At 37.5% G+C, this 25,207-nt stretch overlaps 1 protein-coding gene across 1 annotated transcript in view; it reads right to left on the bottom strand.

Annotated features, from left to right (window-relative positions):
* Nucleotides 1-25,207, bottom strand: part of ACBD6 (acyl-CoA binding domain containing 6) — a 127,520-nt gene that overhangs the window by 54,484 nt on the left and 47,829 nt on the right. The window contains exons 5-6 of the mRNA XM_054587696.1: nucleotides 18,210-18,315; nucleotides 7,644-7,733 (exon numbers count right to left, since the gene is read on the bottom strand). Coding sequence (XP_054443671.1) covers nucleotides 7,644-7,733; nucleotides 18,210-18,315 — 196 coding nt within the window. The remainder of the gene's footprint in view (nucleotides 1-7,643; nucleotides 7,734-18,209; nucleotides 18,316-25,207) is intronic.

Here is a 25,207-nt window from a genome sequence, read left to right as displayed (position 1 = left end):
ACAATATTAACAACTAAAGACTTAACTCAAACACAGGCAATAACATTATTTGGTTAATAGTGATTTTAAGACATCTCTCAATTTGAAGATGCTGAAGTATTAAAAAAAATCACCTTAGAATTGATTTAATGTGACATAAAATTAGTTTAATGTCATTCCAACAAGAATTCCATGGTCTCAAGGTACTTGTCACTATAATTCTGAGACTAAAATTTTAGCTCTTATGATTTGTAATTTCTCTAGATACATGACAAATATATATATGCATTTATGTAAATGGTTTGTAAACGTGTAAAATAATTTGAGAGTCTGAAACTGTAAATAATTTAAATATTTTAAATAAAAAAGATATACTCCAATGCCATTTACTAGTATATTCTGTTTCTTTTCCTTAAACATTGAACCATTTCAGTACTTACTTTAATACTGCATATCCAGGAACAGTATCTACATATATAATAAAGAAAAGGCAGTAAAGAGAGGAAGCAAGCCTTTTCTATTTCCTCAAGAGGACTTTTTTAAAGGCAAACAAAAAAAGGGAAGATCAATACATGTCTTCTAAAATTAGAAAATGAGATACTTAGTGATATTTATGTATCTGAATACTGAAAAAAAGGTAAGATAAATCTAAACTAAAAATGCCCCTCTTGGGAGGAAAAATTGTTGAGAAACTGGAAGAATATATTGAGTGACTGCATGACCTTGTTGAAAACATGAAATTTCATTCAAGCCTTGTTTTATCTAAGTAATTTGTGTGTTATTTTATATCCTAGTCCAAAATTATATATCTGCGTGTGTTTATGTATCCAATGATTTTTGGAGCTACTTCTAAGTTAAATTATTTTTATTCCCCAAATCTTCAAGGAAGAGGATACTCGGAAAAGATACACCCAATTTATCTTACAGTTTCTCATATTTTCTCACATATAACATGTATTCCACTATTGTCCTCAGTTAGATAAGCTATAAAAAACAATAAAAAGCTTTTTCAAAAATATTGAAAGACATGAAAAAAATGGTTGCTACTTAAGTGAAAAAAAAGTACAAAAACCATATATATGACTGGTATCTGGTTCAGGTAGGATGGAAGAAGATACAACAGACTAACTTTCCCAACACAGCAACAACACAGCCTCGTTGGGTAAATTAAAAAAAAATAATGTATTTATAAAGATGTCTGAGAGCCCTGGAAGCCAAAAGGACCAAGTGTACTGACCGAGAAAGCTACGCAGAGGACAGCAGGCTCTCTCCTGCTGCTTTCAGAGCTGGGGACACTTGCTGACCTGGGCACACGCTGGACATCGGCTGCAGCTCCATTGAGTGACGGCACCGGGGGAGACACAACCAGCAGAACTGTCGAAGGTTGTGTGGGGTTGGCCCAACAATTCAGGAACTTCAGAAGTCCCAAACACAAAGTACTGCTCTCTTACATGATTTATGAATTAAGGGGCTGTGTGGGAAGCCAGAATTTCTAAAATAATACACACACGAGACTCTTCTATTGTTTTGCAATGTTTGAAAGACCAAGTCCTACTTGAGGAAGAGGGCGCGCCTCCAACCCCCAACCAGGCTGAACCCGTTCCTGCGGTGTGAGGCAGGGTGCTGCGGGACGGAGCTCAACGCAGGGAAGTCAGGCTGCACCTCGGCCGGCCTTTGCGGGCTGGGAGGCAGGGCCGGCTCCCAGGCAGAGGCCCTCGTCAACCTCCCACAAGGCCTGCCCGCGAGCGGGGCAGTGGACTAGGGCAGCTAAAGCTCCGCCCCCGCCCCACCAGCTCCGCTCCCCATTGGCCCCAGGTGCCGGCCCCCTCAACCTCTGTATCAAAAAGGTGCCCTCTCTTGGGGGAAAGAGCACTGACTTCAGTTTCTGGTCCTTTATTCATAATGTGCTATATACCATACACATTATGAAACACAACGCTTCCTCTTCCTTTCTTGAACAGCTCCGTTTTAAATCCAGGAGCCAACGCTGAGGGAGGGAGGCGCCCCCGTGGGGTGGAAGCGGAGGGGAGAGGAGCGCCGGACTGGTCCAGGCTCGGTGGCCGAGCCTCCCTGGGAGGCGGAGGGCACCCGCTGAGGTGGCAGCAGCCCAGCGCGGGGCGTCAGAGCTCGTGCAGGACGAGGAGGATGTCCGCGTCGTTAGAGGCCCCGTACAAGTGTCAGAGGCCAAGTGGGGTGAGAAGACATCCCACACAGGGCCCGTACTGTGCTGCTCGCGGAGGCCCAAGCGGAGTGAGAAGGCGCTCACATGGGAACGCCACCCGACTCAAGGACGGGAGAGGCCAAGAGGAGCGAGGAGGGCACCCTCCGCACAGGGGCCTGGGCAAGTCGTCAGGGCTTCCGTGTGACGAGGGCGTCAGTGCAGGAGAGGGGGTGATGGCAGCGTGAGAGACGGGGCCACTGGGAGACGGATCAAGTCAGTAAGTATGACAAGATAATGGCAGCCAGGCTTCTCACTGTCATCAGAAATGGGAGTTACAGATACGGAAAGAGAAGGCAGAATGGATCCTGTGGTGCTGAGCTGGGCCAAACGGCAAGTGTTCATTTCAAAATACTGAAACTCTCCAGAGTAGGTTCTCTTATCATAATAGAATCAAACTAAAAATGAATATAGAAAGAAAACTGTAAAATCTCCAAATGTTGGCAGTTAAACAACACACATCTGGGTAACCCATGAGTCAAAGAAAAAAATCACAGTAAAAATTATAAATATATTTTGACTAGAGGATAATAGATCAAAGTCTGCTAAATGCATTTAAAGTAGTGCATAAAGAGAAATTTATACCTCTGAGTACACCTGTTAGGAAAGAATAGTTGAAAATCAATGACCTAAGTTTCCATCTCAAGAAGCCAGAAAAAGAACAGCAAATTAAATCCAAAGAAAGTAGAGGGAAATAATAAAGAGCAGAAATCATGACAGACACCAAATGTACCATGGAGACAATCAACAAAGCTAAAAGCCCGTCCTTGGAAAAGATTAATAAAGTTGACAAACCCTTAGCAAGAATAATCAGTAAAAAAATAACAATATCAGAAATTAAAAAATGAGATATAACTACACACCCTACGAGACACTAAAAAAATACCAAGACAATATTACAAATAACTGTAGGTCAATATTTTACAATTTAAGATGAAATGGACAAATCTTTGAAAAACCTAACTTATTAAAACTGACAAAAGAAACACATTTAAAAAATGTGACCAGTCTTGTATCTGTTAGAGAAACTGAATATGTAATAGAAAGCCTCCCAGGGTCAGACGGCCTCACTGGCGAAGTCGCGTGCGCACAGCGTTATCTACGGCGTTTGTCACTGAATGTCCCCGCACAGGGTTTACAGGGGTTGCCCTAGGTGTGGCTGTGCGTGTGTGTGACTCACCGCTGCCCTCTGGCACTGCCACTTTGCTCCTGCCCAAGGGCCGCAGGCAGTACGGCCCTTCTCCCACTAGGGTGGTCCCAGCAGAGAGACTACAAGAAAATGCCCAAAAGCTCTGATTCAGGCGGCCACCTCATTTGCCCCACTATTAACACCATCACCTAAGCAACGTCTCCAACCTCCTCGCTTGCACTCGCACCTGCAGGTGTCTGCCCCGAAACGTCCTCCCTTTGAGGTCACCACTGTCGGCCCTTTCGGAGCTGGTCCCACCCATGGAAAGAGCTCAGGCAGGTGTGAGGGTGGCAACGGGAGTCGCCAGTGATGACTTGCCTCAGAGGGGCTGGCCCTGGGTCCGTTACATCCCAGAACACATTTTGCTTCCGAAGAACTTTACTTTCCATGGTTTTTTTTTTCCCCTCACCCAATAACAACAACAGAAAAATGGGCTCAGGGTCTGAATAGACATTTCCCCAAAGAACATGTAAAAATGGCCAATAAGAACATAAAAGATAATCAATGTCATTAACCGTGAGGGAAATGAAAACCAAAACCACCATGAAGATACTGCAAGATACACTGGCATAGCTATAACCTAAGGCTAATAATAGTGTTGATGAGGATGTGCAGAAACAGGAACTCCCATACACTGCTGGTGGGGATGTAAAATGGGGTGGTCTCTTTGAAAAACCATAAACAGTTCCCCAAAAGTATAAACACACAGTTACCATATTACCCAGCAATTCTACTCTGGAGAAAGGCCCAAGAAAAATTAAAATATACATGTATATGCCCATGTTCAAGAATGTTCACAGGTGCTTTTATTCATAATAGCCAAAACTAAAGGGAAAAAACCCTAAAAACTAAATGTGTATCAACAGGAAGATGGATAAATTGTGGCATATGCTTGAATGAAAGTTACACAGCAGTAAAAATAAAGGAACAAAAGATGTATGGAACAACATGGATGACTGTTGCAAAAGTTATACTGAGCTAATAAGCACAATCCAAAAGAGTATATATTATGTGATTTCAAATATTTAAATTTCAAGAGGAGGGAGAACTAATTGCCAGTAAGAGAAATAGGAATAATAGTTACCTCCGAGCAGGAGTGGAAGGATTGATATTGACAGGAAGTAGGTTAAGAAAAACTTTCTAGAGGTTCTGGAAATATTCTAATTTTATTTGTGTGGTAGTTGCATATATACAGTGATGCCCATATATATGTTACTTGTATTAAAGCTGTGACAAATAAAAAATACATATGTATATAGAATGTATTAAGTTGTATCCTTAAGATTTTTTACTATATGTACCTGAATGAATGTGTTTTATATCTCCATTATTTTACATAATGCAGGAAATTACTCTGTGTACAATATTGTACCAAATATCTTTAAAATGGTATATATGTGTGAGCAGAGACAAACAGATGAGAATGAAATGTACTCAAATTTCACAGTGGAGAGGTCATGAGCTTGGGCTTTGGGGTCAGAATGGCATATTCAAATCCAGATTTTGTCACGTAATAGCTGTATGACTTCTCAAAGCTCCTGTTTCTTCATCAGTAAAACACAGAAAATAATACACCTAACTTGGATTGATGTGATGATTAACAGAAACAATACACATAAAATACTTGGTGCATTGTAAATATTAAAGAACTGTTTTATATCTGCCCCCTGCCCCCACATGATAGAATTACAGATGGTTTTGTTTACTGCTTTAGACCTTACTCATGATTGGTTAGGTTTTTTTCCCGGATGGTGGAGAACTCTGAATTCCAACCTACAGAGCTGGGAAGTTCTCCCACAGGCAGCGATGTGCTGGGTGGCCTTGGGAGGGGCAGCTCCGGCCAGGAGAGGCAGGGCAGCCTTGGGGGAGGGGGCCTACGGCCATCACGTTAAGCCCCACAATAGCGGGGGAAATTTAGAATTGTCATTATCCCCATTCTGGGTTTGTGTTTTTTTTTTTTCATATTTAGATAATTTCCTTTTGAATTTCATGGCACCCAGTGCACAGTGCAGACACCTAACACGACCGGTGCCCCTACTTTTTCCCCCACCAGACTATTTCCTTAATGTTACTTTACAATAAATCTGAGAAAACCTAGCAATAAGTCTTCAGCATTCGAATGCTTTCTAATGTGCTTTGGGAATAGCTTCAGTCTTTCTGCAGGGCTTGAAAGATCAAAGTTACTGAAGAGGTCTGCTGGGGGTGGGTGTGTATTTAACCCACATCCTAATCTGAACGTGGTTAAGAACCTAGCTTTCAGAGTTGAACTAGAAATCAATACCAAGCAGTGGGAAAGACAAAACTGGGCCTACAGTACTACCAGATAACAAATGAAATCTATGAAGGATCTTTCTTAGAAATAAAATTAAAAGTTCCAATTCCATCAGAGTCACAGAATGTAGAAACTGCAGGGTAATAAAAGTATATAAGATATACCAAAGGGTAAAAATGATAGGAAAACACAGTAGACCGTGACATATCTCTAATTACTACTCACTTTCAGGCTAATAGTAAAAATTAGTCTTCAGAGAGTTGATAACATCAGCCTGTCTCAGCTGGGTTAGTAACCAAGATCTGTGGCCAAGCAAATACTTCTAATAAAATTGATTTTCTTTTTTGGCAACCAATAGGCCAGTCAATAATAATTTTGTTTAAGAAAGACTGAGTCATGAGAGAGATGAACCTTTACTTCCATTTATTATGTTTGTATTGTCTATATTTTAAAGAGTTTTCAATAATAAAACCAAAGAAGAAATTACATGGGGAAAGCTATTCTAAGAGTTAATTTCCAAAAGCCTTCTGACTTGAAAGCACGTTAGCAGCCCAAGCTGACAAAGCCCGAGTTCCCCACTGAAACTGGATCACAGGAGTTTGGACTGTCGACGACAAAGGAAAATGGCGGGTGGGTCAGTATGAAGTGGTCAGGTGAATACAAAGAGGATGAGGAAAACACTGGCCTAACTGGTCCATCCTAAAAACCGACATGGAATGTTCACTTTGCATGAAAGCTGATGTTCAGTAAAGAGTGTCTGATAAAGCTACAAAAGGCAGTTTTTGGATTGTCTGCCTTATTATCACCCAAACAAGTAGCATGCAGAAAACCCACAGGCAAAAACCTCAGGCTATGCCTGACTTGGGGACATTTCCCTCCAATCCACTCTGAAGAAAACCAAACACTAAGTCAAAACGATATAAGCGCCCCTGTGCTCACTGCAGCGCTGTTTACAATAACTAAGATATGGGGCGACCCAAGTGCCCATCAACAGATGACTGAATAAATGTTACTAAGCCATAAAAAAGAATAAGCTCTTGCCATTTGCAACAATATGGAGGGACCTAGAGGGTATCATGCTAAGTGAAAGACCTCAGAGCAAAATACCATATAATTTCACTTATAAGTAGAATCTACAGAACAAAATAAACAAATAAAGAAAACAGAAACAGTTCATAGATACAGTGAACAAACTGAAGGCTGCCAGATGGGAGGGAGGCAGGGGCGATGGGTGATAAAGGTGAAGGGATTAAGAAGTACAGATTGGCAGTTACAAAATAGTTATGAGAATATAAAATACAGCATAAAGAAAAGAGTCAATAATATTATAATAACTATGTATTGTGCTACTTTATAAATCATATAGTCACTTTATAAATTATAGTTGTCTAACTGCTATGCTTGCATACCTGAAACAAACATAAAATAATATTGAATATCAACTCAAATTAAAAATTAAAAAAAAAAAATACTCCCTAACAATCCAAACAAAATAAAAGACACCAGTAGTTTGTTTCCTTTTTTTTAAAAGAAAACTTAGTGATGGTGGTAGTGGTGGTTGGGGGAAACAAGGGTTAGAAAGATGACTTCAAAGTTTACACAGGAAAAAAGTAAACAAAAATAATAGGAAAAATTCTGATCAAGTAGGGAAGGAATCTATCTTAAAAGATAATAAAACATGTTTTGAAGCTATGATACTTAAAAAAGTACAGCAGAGCTACATGAACAGAAAAACAGCGTGATGGTGGCATAGAAGACCAGCCCAGGAGAACACTGCAGAGATATAAGTAGTGACTGCTTGCTGGGCACAAGGCTTCCTTTAGGGTTGATGAAGATGTTGTGGAACAAGACAGTGATGGCCGTATAACACTGTTAAATGTACTAAAGCCACTGAATTGAACATTCTACAATAGTTAATGGTGAATTTTATGTTACCTGGATTTGACCTCAATTCTTTAAACATGCTCCCTCTTTGTCATTCTTACCTGAGAGTTAATATCAGCTCTATATTGTAGCAAGACTGTGACTAGTTCCTTATGTCCTCGATCACATGCCCAATGGAGTAGAGCTCTGCCCTAACACACACAAAAAGAGAAATACACTTGTTATTACGTGCGTGGGGCCACGTAAAAGATGTAACATTTTAAGAAAGACAAAATAATTTGTAAAACTGGGTTAGTTGTTCTAGGAATGACTGAAATAAAATGCTCCATGGGAAAAGAAGCAAACGTTTAGAAGGCAACCGGAGATCCTGAGTCCCACTTCTGGAATCCGTTGTGTTCTGGTGCCATGACATGTGTCAGCCAGCCTGATCGGCTTCCTCGCCCGCAGAGAGGAAAGAAGGGTGGCACTAACGCTAAGTGCCAACAGTATTTGTTAAATGAATGAGCTGCAAGATGGTGTGTTGTACATTTGAAAATGCTATTTTATAAACATAAATGATAGTTTTCTTAAATTTCATGGTCACTACTTCTGGTGAAAGAAATCTGACGGATAAAAAAATGAGTACTTAAATGTAAGAAGAAAGCAATCTAGATTTACTCAAGCTTATTCCTTAAAATGGAAGAAAATTTAACCAGTTTGAAAGTAAGCGCTTTCCCTTAATATCCCAAATTGACACTTTTAAATATCTCAAAAACACTAGAATAGTCTATTTGGTGTCTATCTCCAAATGCTGACTACGAAAGCCACTTGTAAAAGAAGAGATGATTAGCTGTTAGGAGAGAAAGTACTAAACATGAAACATCACTTTGCTGTCTACCAAAGACTCGGAGTTACTACCAATGTGTTAATTCTATTCTGCACCATCAGAAAATCTTGGTTTAGTTCATGAAAGAAGCTTCTCGGGCCAAGGGATAAACAAAACCCCCGAAGCTAAGGGCTTCTCTGAAGACATGAGTGATGGGCGGCTTAACACTGCTTTTTGGGGGTGGTAGTGATGTTGTCATTTTTAAGAACTGGAATGTTTTTCCACATTAAGTTGAAGTCCCTGCTTTATGTCATTTTAGAAAAGATTTAAGTAGGACAAAGTGGGACAAAGACAGTTTTAAAAGGAAAAAGCACTTTTCAAGAAAGCTTTTCTAAACCCACTTATACTCTTTATCTTCAGACTCTTTTCAAGCACCTATTAATTCAACTAATTAGACAAGGGCCTATTCTTGAAAAAACAAACAAACAAACAAAAAAGCAAAGACAAGTTCTTCCCTACTAATTGTTCTTTTCTTGTCTTCACTCTACTTATTTTTATTTACTTGTGAACATGTTTTCCAATAGGCTTACACAAAATCCAAATGGGAAGGGAAACAGAAAATTAAAATGAGCAAATCATTCAAAATTTCCTGTAGTAACAAAACTATTTTGGTCAGAGCCCACTAAAATACTTTTAAAATGGATACAATTCTAAAGGCCAAGTAAAAAAATGTATTGTCAAGTGTCCTGCGTTAAAATTTCAGTAAGCCTAGTGACCTGCTGTTACCAGGGTACTAATTTCAAAACTCTCCATATGAATAATTAGATATTCTATAAGACTCTCAGAATGAATACCAATATATAAAATATTCTATAGTTCAATGTAACTGTTTCACAGCTTTTGCATTAAAAGAATCAAATAAAACTTCAAAGTCTCTATCATTTTTACTTCTAACTTTAAGTGTACATTTTAAGGCTATTAAGTTAAACTATTAACAAGAATTACTACATAAAATGATGTGTGATACACTCCACAGGGCACCTACTAGAACGACCTAATAGTTAAGTAAGAAAACATAATATTAATATATCTAGTACTTTTACCACAAGATGTATAGATAATTTCTGCTCCACCAGGTTCCTGTTTCTCCTTAGAATTAACCCAATAGGGTTACATCGATTAATACTAAATTATAAATCCTCAGCTGTTTCGATGAGAAAGCAGACAAGCAACACATTTTACTGTTAATGGGAGTTATATTTTAAATTTCCCATATGTGGTGCCAAAACTTTACTTTATGGGAAACACCTATGACTGGACCTCAGTAGCGATCTTCACTTTGGATATATTTTCCAGAAGGGTGGCACCTGTATAGCAATGTTTTAAGGAGGATGATGTGCTCGCAGACACTTACACTGTGCTTTTTAACACGTTGCTTGACCTGCAATGTAATTAATTTTTGTAACACATTATTTTAATGGTACACTAATTAACCTTGAATTAGAATGAATTCTCTGACAATGACTTTCTGTAGAAGTGCTGAAGATACCTACATTAAGACTACCTAATGATTAGTGTTTTTATGCAACATTAAAGAAGCTCAAAAACAAGAAAAGGATTAAACATATTTGTAGAAAAGCACAGATAACATAAAAATAAATCAGGCTTTGGAAGTTTTTCCTTCAAAATGTTTTGTATTTCAATGAACAAAGGCCTGCACCACCAGGTGTCTGAATGGGATGACACTTCTTTAAATTATTAAGTTCCCATAAACATGCTTTAATATAAAACTATCAGTTCAAGTAATAACATAACCAATAACTTGCAGAGATACTATCCTCATAGCCATTTAAGACCAAATCAGGAACTAAACATCTGTGGTTCCTTTCCTTTTTCTCAAGAAAAACCACGAGTTAGGTACACATTAAAGCTCTATCTGCTTAAACAGTTTATCCAAATTATGAAGTATTTCACCTATTTTTATATATAATTGTTTTGTCTTCTATGAATGATATAATCTCTTACAAATTTTCAAGTTAAATTTATTTTTTTACTTCCACCCCAAAAGTTGACAATTCTTTGTATCTAGTTTTAACGACTTTCTGCAAAAAGTATCCCAGAGGTACTTAGGAGATAAGGGGGAAAGCCACAGTTGCTAAAAGGAATCTTTGTTCGGCTACCAGAAGATTACAGGCACTGTTTGGAGAGCTCTGGAGAAATTCTGGAATTCAAATACAGTAAAACAGAGGGGGGAGGGGGGAGAAAGAGTTCTCATCTATTAACCAAGCAAGGGTACTAATACTGTCCTACCTCAGACAGATGAATGACTCTAAAGTGCTTCGAAAGTGCAGGGTGGCAGCTAACCTATTAAGTGGTATTACTTTCATACCTTCTGGAAATACAGAGTGTGCCATGATATTTTAAATGCTTCTTTGATATCCTTAGTTACTTGTCCTCTAACCATGTACTTTTTTAAAAATCAGTTTCTCTGGGATATCACAAATTAAGAGACTGTATTATAAAACAAGACTTGATGTTCTTAACCGTGTCTCGAGAACAGATATGAAGCATGCACACTGCACACACAGTAGACAAAAACACGGCAATGTTGGTAGGTTTAATTTGTAGGAGGTGGCACCTTGCCACTGTACCAAAGATGGTGTGATACAATACTGTCTAATTAGCAAATGAAACACTGCAAACAGGTCGACCTGAATTTCTCTCTGCAAAAAAACTGTTTCCATTTACTGGTGTAGTAGAGACTGCCTTTCCTACCAATAACCTGTAATGACCCTGTGTCCTCTGTCCTGTCCTCACCTTCTCCCCTTTACTGCTGCTTCTGCTATAGCAGCTGTTACAGTGAGAACTCCCCACCTACAACCACCAGAAACTGCACAATGCCTCCTTCTTTCACCTCCTTCTCAGTAGTGAACGGACAGTGTTATTTCAAAAACTTAAAGACAGGAGCAATATTGCAAGGTGGTGTAAGATCTCATGAAAGCCAGAAGCTCCCTATGGGGTAATTAATTTGCAAGCAATACAAAGAAAACTACGCATGAATATGTGTGATACACATTTCAAACCAGCAACTACCTGGTCATTTCCACTGGCTGAGGTCTAAGGCAGAGAGAAATGGTGTTGCTGAGTTATCAGGGAATTTTTTAAAAATCCCTTCATACGTATTTATTAAGCCATAATGTTAGTGACTTAAGAGTGAAGGAATAAGCAAGGCTGATATTAATTCATCCTGCATAGAACAAGTAGTAACAGCAATAATAAGTTGCCAAGAGATCAGCCCAGGTGTCCATCATAAGGCAACAGAGAAATGATAATATATTCATCAGGTGGAATACTGCTTAGCAGTACAAAGAAAACAGTGATCTCTATACAATATAGATGAATCTCAAAAACATTATGAAAAATAAAAGTTGACTCATACAAAAAAGTACATATTATAATTTCATTTATAAGAAGTTTGAGAACAAGCAAAACCAATCTATAGTGGAAGAATGATCAGAACAGTTGTTAACTCTGTGGAATTAGGAGAAAGACCCACCTAGGGAGGAGTGTGACAGAATTTTCTGGGGTGACAGTAGGGGGTAAGGGTCTCTCTTGATGGGAGTTTTGGTTACACAGGGACATGCATTTGTTAAAATTAATAAAATGTGCACTCGAGATGCGCGCATTTCATTGTATATGAATGTTATCTTCAAAGAAAAACTAAACTAATACTGACTTCTAATTAATGACATGCATATTGAAGCATTTAGAAGGAAGTGTACTGTCTGCCAAATACTCTGATCAAAAATGCATCAAAATATAAGGCTGATGGATGAATGGAGATGGGTAGGTATTGATAAAAGAAGCACAGTAAAATATTAGTGGTAGAATGTAGGTGGGTAGGAATATAGACAATTACTGCAAAATTCTTTCAAATTCTTTAAAACTTTTCATACCTAAGTGTTAGGAAAAAATCACACAAAAATTTGTACATCCACATTCATAGCAGCATTACTCACAATGGCCAAAATATGAAAGCCACTGAAGTGTCCGTGATGATTTTGGATAAACAAAATGCAACATATACACACAATGGAATGTTATGCACTTTGAAAAAGGAAGGACATTCTGACACAGGCTACAACACGGATAAACCTTGAGGACAGTCCGCTACGTGAAATAAGCCAGTCACAGAAGGACAAGGGTAGGATTCCATCGACACGAGCAATCACGGAGATAGAAAGTAGTGGGGTGGTTGCCAGCGGGTGGGAGGAGGAAATGGGGAGTCGTTTTTGTGAGAACAGAGCTTCACTTGGGGAAAATGAAAAGGCTCTGAAGATAAATGTCAGTGACAGTTGCATAACAATGTGAGTGAACTTAGCGCCACAGACCCATAGCTTAAAAATGGTTAAAATGGTAAATTTTATCTTATGCATATTTTGCCAAAATAAAAAAATAAATTGCCAAAGCTCATAAGAATTTAACTACTTTATTTTCTAATTTGGTATCAAATAGGAGTTTCTGATGTAAAGTACTGCCATATGCTTGATTTTTAAATAGTGTTAATGTCAATGAGCATAATTTGACATTTCTCAATCACTGGTATGAATGAACAAAGTTCCTTCAAATTAATATTTCAATCAACTATACAACCAAAATAATACGTACTCAAATGTAAAAAGTTGTTTAGAGGATACATTTTTTTCCTTCCTTTTTCAAATCTTAAATAAAAGCATAAATTTAGCCTCAGTATACTGACTCTGCTTCCTAAAACTTGTGTTTGTTAGGTTAATACAAACAGTGTTGCCAGATTTTCCAGCAGTTTCTCAAGACAAAAAGCATGTAAATTGTATTCTGACATGAGCCACACAGATTTAAAACAAAGCAAGAAGGGAAAGAAATGGACTCAACAGAAAGGTGATCTTCAATAAACATGTGGGAAATGGTGTAACACTTGTACCTTCAGAAGCATAGAAAGGAAAGAACTTAACTAAAGAAGTAGCTCAATAAAAGAGGAATTCAGGCGTGCGTTAGATAAGAATCTATGGAAAACCAATGACCTTGATGAATGCTTTTGGGGGGGGGGGACCAATGATAACTTGCAATGGAATAATGTAATCTATTTTGTTCAAATATTATTACATTGCTACATTGGTCCTAAAAAAATTAAATTAATATAAAGATTTAAAATATTGTTTAAATATCATCACTAAGCATGCATTTAATGTCTATTGTAGATGGCAATGATCTGAGAAATAATGCATGTGACAAGAATTATGCAGATATAATTTGTGTCTGACAACTGATAAGAGATACTGTGCTCATACTGTAAACACTTTACACATTAAAGTCATTCTTTACCCTTAAAAGATATTTTTTTGAAAAACAGTAAATATTTGGCATGTGTGGGGAGCTATATTAATATGATTCAATGACAGAAATTGAATCATCATTTAAGAAAACTAATAGGCTCTTAGGTCTTCTCTTTTACATTGTCTTTATATTGTCTACTTCAATTTCCAAATATTTCTGCAAATGGTTAAAAATACAATAAAAGTTGTAGTTTAAATAAAAATGAATACACACAGCAACATGATGCTATAAACTTGGACCTTCAAACATCTGATAGCTTCCTGAATAGTAAATATAACTACAAAACTTTTTTCTATTATGTGAAATACAATGTTCTAATTACTGCATCAGTAGGAAATATCATGTAATTTTCTCAAATTAGAAATATTTGCTCTACTCTATTAATAGTAATTACAACTTGAATAAATAAAAGATATATATCAGGAACTCTACTTACACATAATAAAATAACTTCATTATGAAATATTAATACTTCATTTAAAAGGCACCTTCCGTATGTTCATGTGCTATAATAGTTACAAACCCAAATATATGCATTTCAGGAAATATGATAATTTTGTTTATTTCAAGTATGTGAGAATACAAATGTGGCATATTTTATTACTATAATTAAATTTCTCTATGTGCTTATAGCAAATTTTAAGTGCAATAAATGTAATTTTTGGTTATGTAAAGGCAAGACTGAAATTGAGTTAAACTTGCTGGATAAACATTCATTCATTCATTCATTCATTCATTCATTCATTCATTCATATCCTCATCCAAGGACATGTTTATTGATTCTAGAGAGAGGTAAAGGGAGGAACAGAGAGAAATATTGATGCAAGAAAGAAACATCGATCAGTTGCCTTCATACGTGCCTCTAACGCAGACGGAACCCACCACCTTGGTATGTGCCCTGATCAGGAATGGAACTCATGACCTTTCACTTTACAGGACACCTCCAAACAGTTGAGTCACACCAGCCAGGGCTGGATAAACGTTTTAAATAAAGTCCTATACCATCTAAAATAATCCTAATCAGTAGTGGAATACCTCAAGTTTATATATCACATAGATAAACACAAAGAATTGGATGTCCTTTCAAAATGTAATTGTTATCCAATTTATAAAGAAATGTAATGTTTCTGATAAAGGGGTTAACAGTATTTAGCGAGCAACTTAACTTTGAGGTTATATACTTTAGTCCATCGCCAAGGCTTACCAAGTTGTTGTTTTACTTGCTAGAACTTTAAATACCATGAAGCAGTACTATTAATTTTATTTAGGATGTTAAGTTTAATTCTCATTTTAAGCTCTCATCCCCCTCATGTTCTCAAATTAATTCACACAAATCCCTGATTAATAATAAAAGGGCTTGCCATCAGTATTCAAAGCCCCGGCTGAGCGGTCATGGCTGAGGGGGCAGAAATCTGCTTGGAGCAACGAGAGAACCCAGCTGAATTCCCGGCGTCTCAGTCTATGAATGTGTAAGCACCGCATCCAGTGTTCTGCCAGGCTGGGGGGGAAGGCGGCTGCGTGGGCAACAACCTGGAAGGCCTGGGAAGCTACTGCATCAAAGTAACTAAGGGACGAAGCAAAACATTTCACAAGTGTTCCTTTTATTTTTACACACAAAAATGGGCTTCTAGTGTAAGCGGTGTGCGTTCTCGGCATTTATTTTTATCCCTGTCACTGCTGTCCAATGACCTCTGCAAAGGTCAGGTGTGAATCTGGTTTTCAGTACTATTTTTATACATTTATCCAAACCTATAGAATATAAACACCAAAAGTGAGTGAACCCTGAGGTAAACCATGGACTTTGGGTGATTACAATGTCTCAATGTAGGTTCATCCTTAATTAAAAAAAAAGAAAAAGAAAAAGTTAACATGACCCTTACGGAGAGTGATGTTAACAACAAAGGGGGCTATGCATGTGGGGGGGCGGGGGTGCATGGAAAATCTCTGCACCTTCCTCTCAATTTTGATATAAACTAAAGCTGCTCTAAAAAATTAAGTTAAAAAAGGAGGTAGGTGGGCTTTTTCATTCATCTCTTCATTATATTCTCATTCTTTCATATTATTCAGTAAGGATAATCAAGATAGCTAAAATCTATTGAGTTCTCACTATGGGTGGGTCAGGTACTGTTTAATTGCTGTATATTAACTCATTTCACCCTCAAAACAACCCTAACATAGGTGCTATTACTATCTCCATGTTACACATTAAGAAACTGAGTCACAGAATAGACTTGAAAGGTCGTATAGATAGGAAATAACATTGCAAAGACTTGACCATTGACCCCATGTAGCACAGCTCACCAGCGTTATATTATACTGCTTCTAGTTATTCATTTTTTTCCTGTCATTCATTAATTCATCAGTTTGTTTGTGTTTCTGATTATTTGGAATATGCCAAGAACTCTGATCAAAACATTTTCAACAAGGAAGATCTCAAAACATTTACCATTCTCAGGCTGGAGGAAATGCTCCACCAAAACCATGAAATAAATGAAAGAGGAAGTTACTGGAGGAGATTCTCCATCAAAACAGGGAAACAAACAATTACGAGACGAAGACCTGGGATCCGGAACACAGAAGAGGCCAGGAGGAAGGGGAAGAGAAGTCCTTGGAAAGCGGTAAAATGCCGTCTGGGATGCCACCGATGCAACAGGTCTACAGAGCAGCCAGTCCAGACTGGAGATGAAGAAGGAAAGGGGCCTCCACAAGGACAGTGCTAAACAATACATGGGGTTGAGGACCTCGTGTGTTTGCCTGCACTGAGAAGACCTCTGTTGGGCAAATTGAGGAAAAAATTAAAGATAGAAACATAGGACACTAAGAAAATATAAGAAGAAAAAAGAGAGACAATTATTAACCTTAAGAAGCACAGATGTCGTACCCTGGTATGCAGCCTGTCTTAGTCATAACTATGTAACTATTCATTCCCTTCCCACCCTTGCCTTGCTTCTCTATAATGGACAGGACTTCTCACCCTACTGACGGGGGCTTGGCCTCATGCCTGATTCTGGCCAAAGAAGTCTGAGTAGATGTGACACATGCCACATCCAAGCAGAATCTTTAACTGCATTTGTGGGATATGGCCTGTCTGCCTTCAGCTGCTGCTCCAGACAGTGTCTACCTACCGAGACTGGATCTCAGAATGAAAAGATACATGAAATCAAGATGAACTGATCCCAAGCAAGGCTTGTTGAACCCAGCTAGGTCTTTAGTAATCCAAAATCCTTCTGACATAGGAGCAAAAAGAAATGTTTTTGTTAGCCACTGACATCTGGGGTTGTTTTTGCTATGGCAAAAGCTAATACATGTAGTATAGTCCATAACTCAGCAATGAACAATATTTATGTCATAATAATATAATTATATTACATTGTTAATTATATTGTAATTAATTATATAATAATAATAAACATTGATTCAACAGAGTTCCAATGAAAAAGCTGAAACTGAAAGTTGTGATGTAACTATGTTGTAGCTGTAACTAGGTTTATAGTTTGTATGGAAAATAATATAATAATTAATAAATAATAATACAAAAATAAAAACTCTGTTTCATATACTCACAACTGCAAACCTACTTTTGCCCCACCCAGTATTAAGGGCAAAATTGTACAGAAAGCTCTCAATTAATACGTATGTTGATTATTTATCTACTCTATACATTATCTATGATCATTCCATGTCCTCTTCCTAACAATTGCCACCTTTTGGTCATTTCAGTCAGCTCTCACTGCATTATCAAAGATAGAAAAATGAATAAAAGTGAATTAGTGAAGTCTGTTCCTTTTCAAACAAGTATAATTTAGGGACAATTCAAGCTCAATATGTAAATAGTTTTACTCACAAAACAAGTAAACCTAAGAAGTAATATATTTTGTCCTGGCTGGTGTGGCTCAGTGGATTGAGTGCCTGGCTGCAAAGCAAAGGGTCAGTGGTTCGATTCCCAGTCAGGGCACATGCTTGAGTTGTGGGCCAGGTCTTTCATAAGCGGCACGCGAGAGGCAACCACGTGTTGATGTTTCTCTCCTTCTATTTCTCCCTGTCTTCCCCTCTCTCTGAAAATAAATAAAATCTTTAAAAAAAAAAAGAAGTGATATATTTTACAAAGTATATTTAAATGATGGAACCATATTTAAATGATTGGATTTACCAAAATTCTGACAGTTTTCTAGAAATATATTTACCGAGCAAAGGAAAATATATCATTTAAGATATAATGATAGAGGACACTAAAGCTATTTCTAAATATTTTTATATTATTTACAGATTTCACTTATGTTAACAGTCTCCCCCTTTATGATGAACAAATAGAAGTTATTTGAGTGCAAGTTTCACATAGTAACTTTTATAACATGGACAGAAGTCTCATTTAGATATTCTCTCTTAACTATATTTTGAGTCGTAGTTCATAGGCCTGCCATTTAGAAAAAAAACATTGGGGCAGAACAAGAAAGCATAAGAAAATAATTATAGGGCACGTTCTTCATACCTCTTCATCTTTCATATTCACATCCACATTTTTCGATTTGATGACTTTGGATATATGGTCAATGTTGTTTTCCCTGCAGTAATCAAATATGTTTTTGTCTTCTTCCCTAATTAGAATAAAAATAAAAAGTGTTTGTCTTACTAGGTAATCCATAAAAGTTATATATTTTTAATACAACCTGTTTGCTGCTGACAAACATTAATGAAGTCTGTTTTTATAAAGAAGTTTACATGAACATTAATGGATTTTCAATAAGACAAAAAACATCCAACCTCTGAAAAGACTAAAGTTCTTAGAAATTTTATTATAGGAAAAAGATTCATTGCTTTAGCAAGTTACGCTGGTTCATTAATATAATATCTCAAGTAGATTATCTCTGTGCTTTCTCTCCCGTTACTTTTACACACTGACAGACATGTTTCCTCTGTCTTAGAAATTTTCAATTGCATCACTGTAGTAAGAAGCACTGTATTGTCTATATAGAGGTGCCAAAGATCAGAATACAGCTTTCTGCTTGTCGTACAGGACAACAGAATGATCAGTTGATTGTTACCCAAGTTTAAAATATATATACACTAAGGTAATTTTAAGGAAAAGATAATTAGAAAGTAATTTTCTTATGGGGAAGATATTAGAGCATCACAACATTCCTTCATGAAATAACAGAAACAAACCCTGGGAACAAAAACTGAGAAGCATACTGTGTACCCAGCACCATTCTATCAATGCACTAAATTCATTTACTCTTATGCAACAACTTCACAGACAAAGAACAGGTAAGGACAGATTATATGGCCTACCAAATGGCATCACTTTTACCAAAGATAGAATAAGAGAGTGAGAACTCATTCAGATCAACTGATTCGGTATATACCACATTTTCTATTACATCTGGCTATATCCTGACTAGTCAACTCTAGTCTATTCTAGAAACTAAAGCAGTTCTTAATATGGGGTCTATGAGCTCTCTAAAATAGGATACAGAGTTATCTGTGTAAACTCATGTGAAATTTTCTGAGTGTGTATGTCTGTGCAGGGGAGCTTCACTGAGATTCTCAAAAGGATAAGTAATTTGGAATATTAACAATGAAACTGTTCCATACGTGGGCTGCATTTTCTGGACAGGCTTAAAAGAATGCAATTTGAGTTCCAAAATTTATAACTAGTGTTTTATAACCTCAAGGCCTTAGCTTCCATTCATCAGATATTAAAGCACCTAGCTATAGAAGTCCTTCTACTTTAAAAGCCAAATACCTTATACCCTATAAAAATTATTTTCAGTCAGAGTTAATTAACTTAAAATACACTACTTTGACCTTAAATCATTTAAGTTTTCAGTTATGCATCTGATGTATTTAATTGAGCACCAACTACATGTAAGGCACTGGGCAAGACTCTGTTGTAAACAGGTAACAAGGACAAACAAGAAGCCTGGCACTAAACACATGCACAATATAGTTGGGATGTTTATTATCAATACATCATTAACATAAGGTGAAACTGGATCTTTAAAAAGACCTAACAGAATACAGAGGAGAAACAGCCTGCTTCAAGCTGGAGAACATGAGGTTTTTTCTCCAGGAAAAATAAATCATGTTTTAAAGGAATATATGGTCTCTTGAAAATGTCCATTTTGTAGAAAAGAAAAATGTTTTTCCAGATTACTTACTCTGAAAGAAAACAGAGAAGTCTGATTTTTAAAATTAAGGTTGCAAATAGTACCACCTTAACTATATTTCACGACCACAAAAAACAGTTTCTAGGAAAATGTGCATTCAGAATACCAACTCGGGAATAACAGGGACCTATTTTCCTCCAATCCAGCAACTGAGAGCCCTCTCGCTCAAGAGGCAGCAACTTCTGCTGTGAGAGAATGGACTGTGTCATTTTGAGTCCTGATGCAAAGCATATGACTTACCAACTGTTCTGGATGTGAAAGCAGTGGGGAGCGGACGGTGGGGCACAGAAAGGAAAGGAAGGCGGGGCTTTGGGATGTCAGTCACTCATACCCAGCAATAAGCAAGGGTTATTACGGGTGGGAGGGCCTTCGGCGTGGTCCCTCTCCCTGAATCCCAAGGGTGCATGTATGCCTACGCCATACACTGTAAAGGAATAAATACAGTGCAAACACTTAAATTTTTATTTTGCTTAATATATTGTCAATGTTTCTTATATGCATCAAATACAGTGTTTTGGTATATGATTTTCTGGAAGGCAGGGGCAGTTTTTCATCTGAACACCTGCTTATCGTCTGCAGTTTATCATTGCTAAGTATGTCCGGCACATAGAGGTATTTATAAAATATTGCAGGGTAGAGTGTGCAATGTAAATTAAATATCAAAAAAATTCAATAAAATCTCCACGGATGTGATACAAAGTTGAGTGACTAATATAAAAAAAAAATTAAGTGATTCGCTTGTGCTTATTTTACCTGCCCACCACACTCCAAGTCTTACTTGCCAGCAACCAAGCAGTCAGTACAATGTCACCACCTAGTGGCCAAAATGAAGCAACATCTGGAGCAACATCTTGCCACATTTTTCTTGCCCCTAACAGGATTATGTACAATATACAAATCAAATTCTCTCTTTTCCCTCCACATTTCCCTGTCAATACAGTTTCCCAGAGGCAATTTTCCCCTCTACATCCATACTTAAATGAAACACGTGCAAGCGATTCCAACCATTACCAAATACAGTAGAGCCTGAGTAAATGGTAGGTCCCTTCCACGAGTCCTCAGCTGATCTTCCTTTCTCTTACTATTCCTACCCAGTTACCCTTCTCCCTCTCTTTCCTGAACGTAAGACGTAGAATGATCACACCCACTCTTCATAGATGAGTATGCGTTATGTCTGTGATCCTACCCTCAAGTGAGTCCTACAGTATCCTGAGCAAAAGGCAGAATGTCTCTCTTTACCTTACTCCAAATTTCCAGAAATCGACAAAATATATTTATATATCTGAAGGAAAAAAACCCACTGAACTGTCTTTGAAATTCTCTTGAAATATAAAGGCACATCTTTATGGAAAAGGGGGATGGGGTCTAAGTACAGTTGTCTCTCATCAATCACAGAAAGAACAGAACCTTGCCCATTTCTAAGTATGCTACCTGCACCACTTTCTACAAAGATGCCATTTCCCTACCAAAAAAAAAAAATTCAAATAGTTAGGTTTCATGGCAGGCCACCTCAACTCCATTTAACTACTACTTCGTCCATCTCATAGAATTAAAAATCACATTTATGGGGCTAGCTCATATATCTAGCTATTTAATAGATACATTCAATAAATATTTCAATTTGTCTATTTACCAAGCAACGAGTAATCGGATATAAAAACACTATCACAGTAAATAGGCAATGGAAAACTACTTCTTAAATAAAAACACAAAGAGTAAGCCAATGCCCACACAAATATAAACAAATGGCTCTAATTCCTCAAACTAAGGGATGTATACCTGTGGGCTCTGGAGGTATACCAAGGCCTTAAAGGGATATATATGAAAAGTTTTAAGGGAACGAATTTTCAGCTCAGTTTCCATATAAACACACTCTCTCCTAAACTGATGTACCTGCAAAAGGCTTCTGTGGTAAGTATTTCATCGCAATTCTCCTTTTCCACATTCCCGCTGTTCAATCACTGTTCCCACCCCACTTCCCAGCCTTAGTTTATAAAAGAAAGGCTCACACCTCTCTCCTTACTATGGTCTACTTCTAGGAAGTAGAACCACAAGACTTTATTAAGATTTAGCAAATGACTATTAATGAAACATGTTCCTCCTTTGCATAAAAACACTGTTTAATATACTAGAAAAGGTTTGGGGGAAAATATGAACTGTAGGTTGTACTGCCTAAAGATATAAAATCTTCCATGGTAACAAAGAGACAATTTGGGTAAAAATTTGGTGTTGGGAAGCCTTCTATAACTAAGGTTAGAGGATAAAGAGGTGAAATAAACAAACAAAAAACTGATTTGATATAAAACTTTGTCTCATTAAAACAATATTTATGTGTTAACCTATTTTTAAAAACTTCCTATCATTGACACATTTTCTATAAAATTTTACCTATGTTTAATAATTATTTAACAAAATTTATAATGCATGTTGATCAACTGTATAGAAATAATTATAGCTCAAATGAGAAAAAATTTAATGGTTAGAGCTTTTGGGTAACAAAAAATTAAATTTTTAAAAAGCCCAACTTATATACATATTTTTGTTGCAGAGAATTATGGTAGCATGGTAAGATTACACAAAATATATTACTTTGAAATAAAATTATGTGGAAGAAGTAGAATAAAAAATGATGTAAAATTTCTAACTGTTAAACAACTTGCTCATATATTTTTAAGTCAAGATCAGAATTTTATTTAATTAAACTTTATTTCAATGCTGTTGAAGATTCACATGCAGTTGTAAGAAATAATAGATCTTATGTACCATTTTCCCAGTTTCTTTCAATGGTACCATGTTCTTGTATTTAAAACAATGCATTATCACTATAGCATTTAGACTCCATTGGATACATCTAAAAGAGTAGTGTTTAAATTTTCATTATTTACAAAGTGCCAGAAATTACACCCTTGAAAATTATCTCAGCTTCTAAATAATTTTTTAGATGTTATCTGAAAACTCTAAAAGGGCACACAGTCTCCCAAAATTGCCTTGGGGACTACACCAGCAAGGCTGTGTGGGTGCCACCGCTCTAGGCCAACATTCTAGAAGGCAGAGGCTCCAAGCAAGGAGTGGGCTGATGGCCCGAGGGTGACCACAGGAGAGCTGACTGACGGCCCAGCTGGGCAGCCGAAGGGTGCTGAAGGGAAGAAAGAAAAGGACCGGCGCCCCCAGCAAGCAGCGTTCCGCAGACCCACAGCACTTGGTCGTGGGCGGCTGTCAGCAGCGAAGTTTAGAGGGGCGAGCTGGACATACGTCACGGAGACCCTTGGCACACTCACTGCCTATAATGTCAGGAACAAATGTAAGTTATGAGTTAGCTGGGGAACAAAGCAGCTATTCATCTTCCAAAACCTGGAATACAAAGAAATAAAATTGCCCTCTTAAACTAAATAAGCCACTAATGAGCTGGAAAAGGAATGTCTCCCAGATAGACCTGAAGAGCTACTTGATTCAGACACTAAACTTAACACACCTAAAAAACCAAAACAAAGGAAGATACAACTAAGGTGGGAAAAGTCAGTGAAACCAATTCTGAACCCAAAGAAACCACCTGAGGAAAAAGGCATCCTGAGGTACCCCTCAGCTGGGCGACGGTGTGTGTTCCAGAGGCCCCCTCAGCACCGGGGCTAGAGCCACTGGGGCAGTGCTCAAGGGACTCCCTGCCTCGCACTCTACGTGTTCACCAGTGGTCGCCTGACTATTAATTTGTCCTTCTGGGTCCCTTCATGCTCACCGGAGGGCACCCGGGGTCCCTAAGCACTTGGACCACCACACGGACACAGCCCCTTCGGTGAGTGAGTGTCTTTTCATTTACACCTCTGAGTCAGGTGAATTTTACTATTGCTACCCTGTCTCTGAGGGTCTGCTCATCTGGGTGTCTTTTTCCTAGGTCTCTGAGACTGAAGACTGAATGCTGATCTGTGGCGAGTTCACCTAAAAGCCACCCTGTGGAGCTCCTCAGGAGCCAGTCTCTCAAGGACGAACGCGTGCGCACTGTCACACAAAATCCACTGGCATTGCTGGTGAACATTAGGTCCTTGTAGGAATTTAAGTTTCTTACTTATTTGTTGGATGTATGGCCAGAACTTGGAGATCTGAGAGGTAAAGGATTACTATTTTGTCCAAAAATGTTAGGAAATAATGATGTCATCTCATTGATCTCATTTGGCAATGATTTTTAACATCCTACTGTGTATGCCAAATACAAGAGCCCAAAGTCTAATGTTGATTCTTTTTTATATAATCTTTATATACTATAAGTGTATATATAAAATATAATCTTTATATTATATAATCTTTATATAATCTTTGACATGTCTAAACCATCAATATTTTAGAAGCTGAGATATATATACCATCTACCTAGAAATTAAGATACTCTGTATTAAAGCATGTTTTGATTTATGAATATAAACAATGTATACAGACAGCTGGTCCTCTACCTGAAAGAATCTGTTCTCACTCAAAGGTGTTTAGTGAAGCTGGTGTAAGGCTTATCTAAGAGCAGCAAATCAGGTAACGTCAACTCCTAACTTGGGGGTTAAATAGTAGTCACAGCTGCCTTATTTAGCACATGAAAAATCCCCACTTTTAATCAAGATCTAATTCAAATTTTAGATGTTAATTTCACCTTGAAACACTGTTTTCAAGTCTCAATCTTACCAAAGACCATAAATGAGAGGCTATACTATGATCCCCAGGTAATATCTTGCATATAGTACCCTATCTCCTTTCTAAGATACTTTGATCCCATGCCAATTAATCCAAAGAAAACATCATCATCAGGAGGCAAAACACTTGGGCTGTAACTATGCTCAGGAAGCCTAGCATTCAGATCAAGGCATTTAAGAAAGTGTTGTGTTTTTTGTTTTTGTTTTTGTCATTTATTGTGTTGTTCTTAAAATAATTCTTGAAATCCTAGATGACAAATAGACATTTAGAAATTGTTCTTAAGTTGGCAGATTTCACTGATTCTAAAATACAACTTTTTTTCATATTTTAACATCTCTAATAGATCTTGTAATATGCATCTTACAATTGAATAGTGGCATTGTTTTCCCTTGATAGTATTTAAATAACGGTGTTCTAAAACCAATGGTGCTTCAGAGTCAGTGAAGTGGTAGGGCAGGTTCAAAATACACAGTGCCAAGTGAGCAAATGAACAAAGACTAAGAGAGTTCATGTACACGGGTGGGCAAAAGGAGGTTCACAGTTCTAAGTATGCGAAACAGTTTATATTCTTGTATTAGGATTTGTATTACGACTGTAAACCTCCTTTTGCCCACCCCGTGTACTGAATCACAATCCTCCAAATCAGAAT

This window comes from Pteronotus mesoamericanus, unplaced genomic scaffold (genome assembly GCF_021234165.1).
Source record: "Pteronotus mesoamericanus isolate MK-2021 breed Mesoamerican mustached bat unplaced genomic scaffold, CSHL_Meso_final scaffold_1186, whole genome shotgun sequence".
Taxonomy (NCBI): Eukaryota; Metazoa; Chordata; class Mammalia; order Chiroptera; family Mormoopidae; genus Pteronotus; species Pteronotus mesoamericanus.
This window is presented reverse-complemented; position numbering and strand designations above follow the sequence as displayed.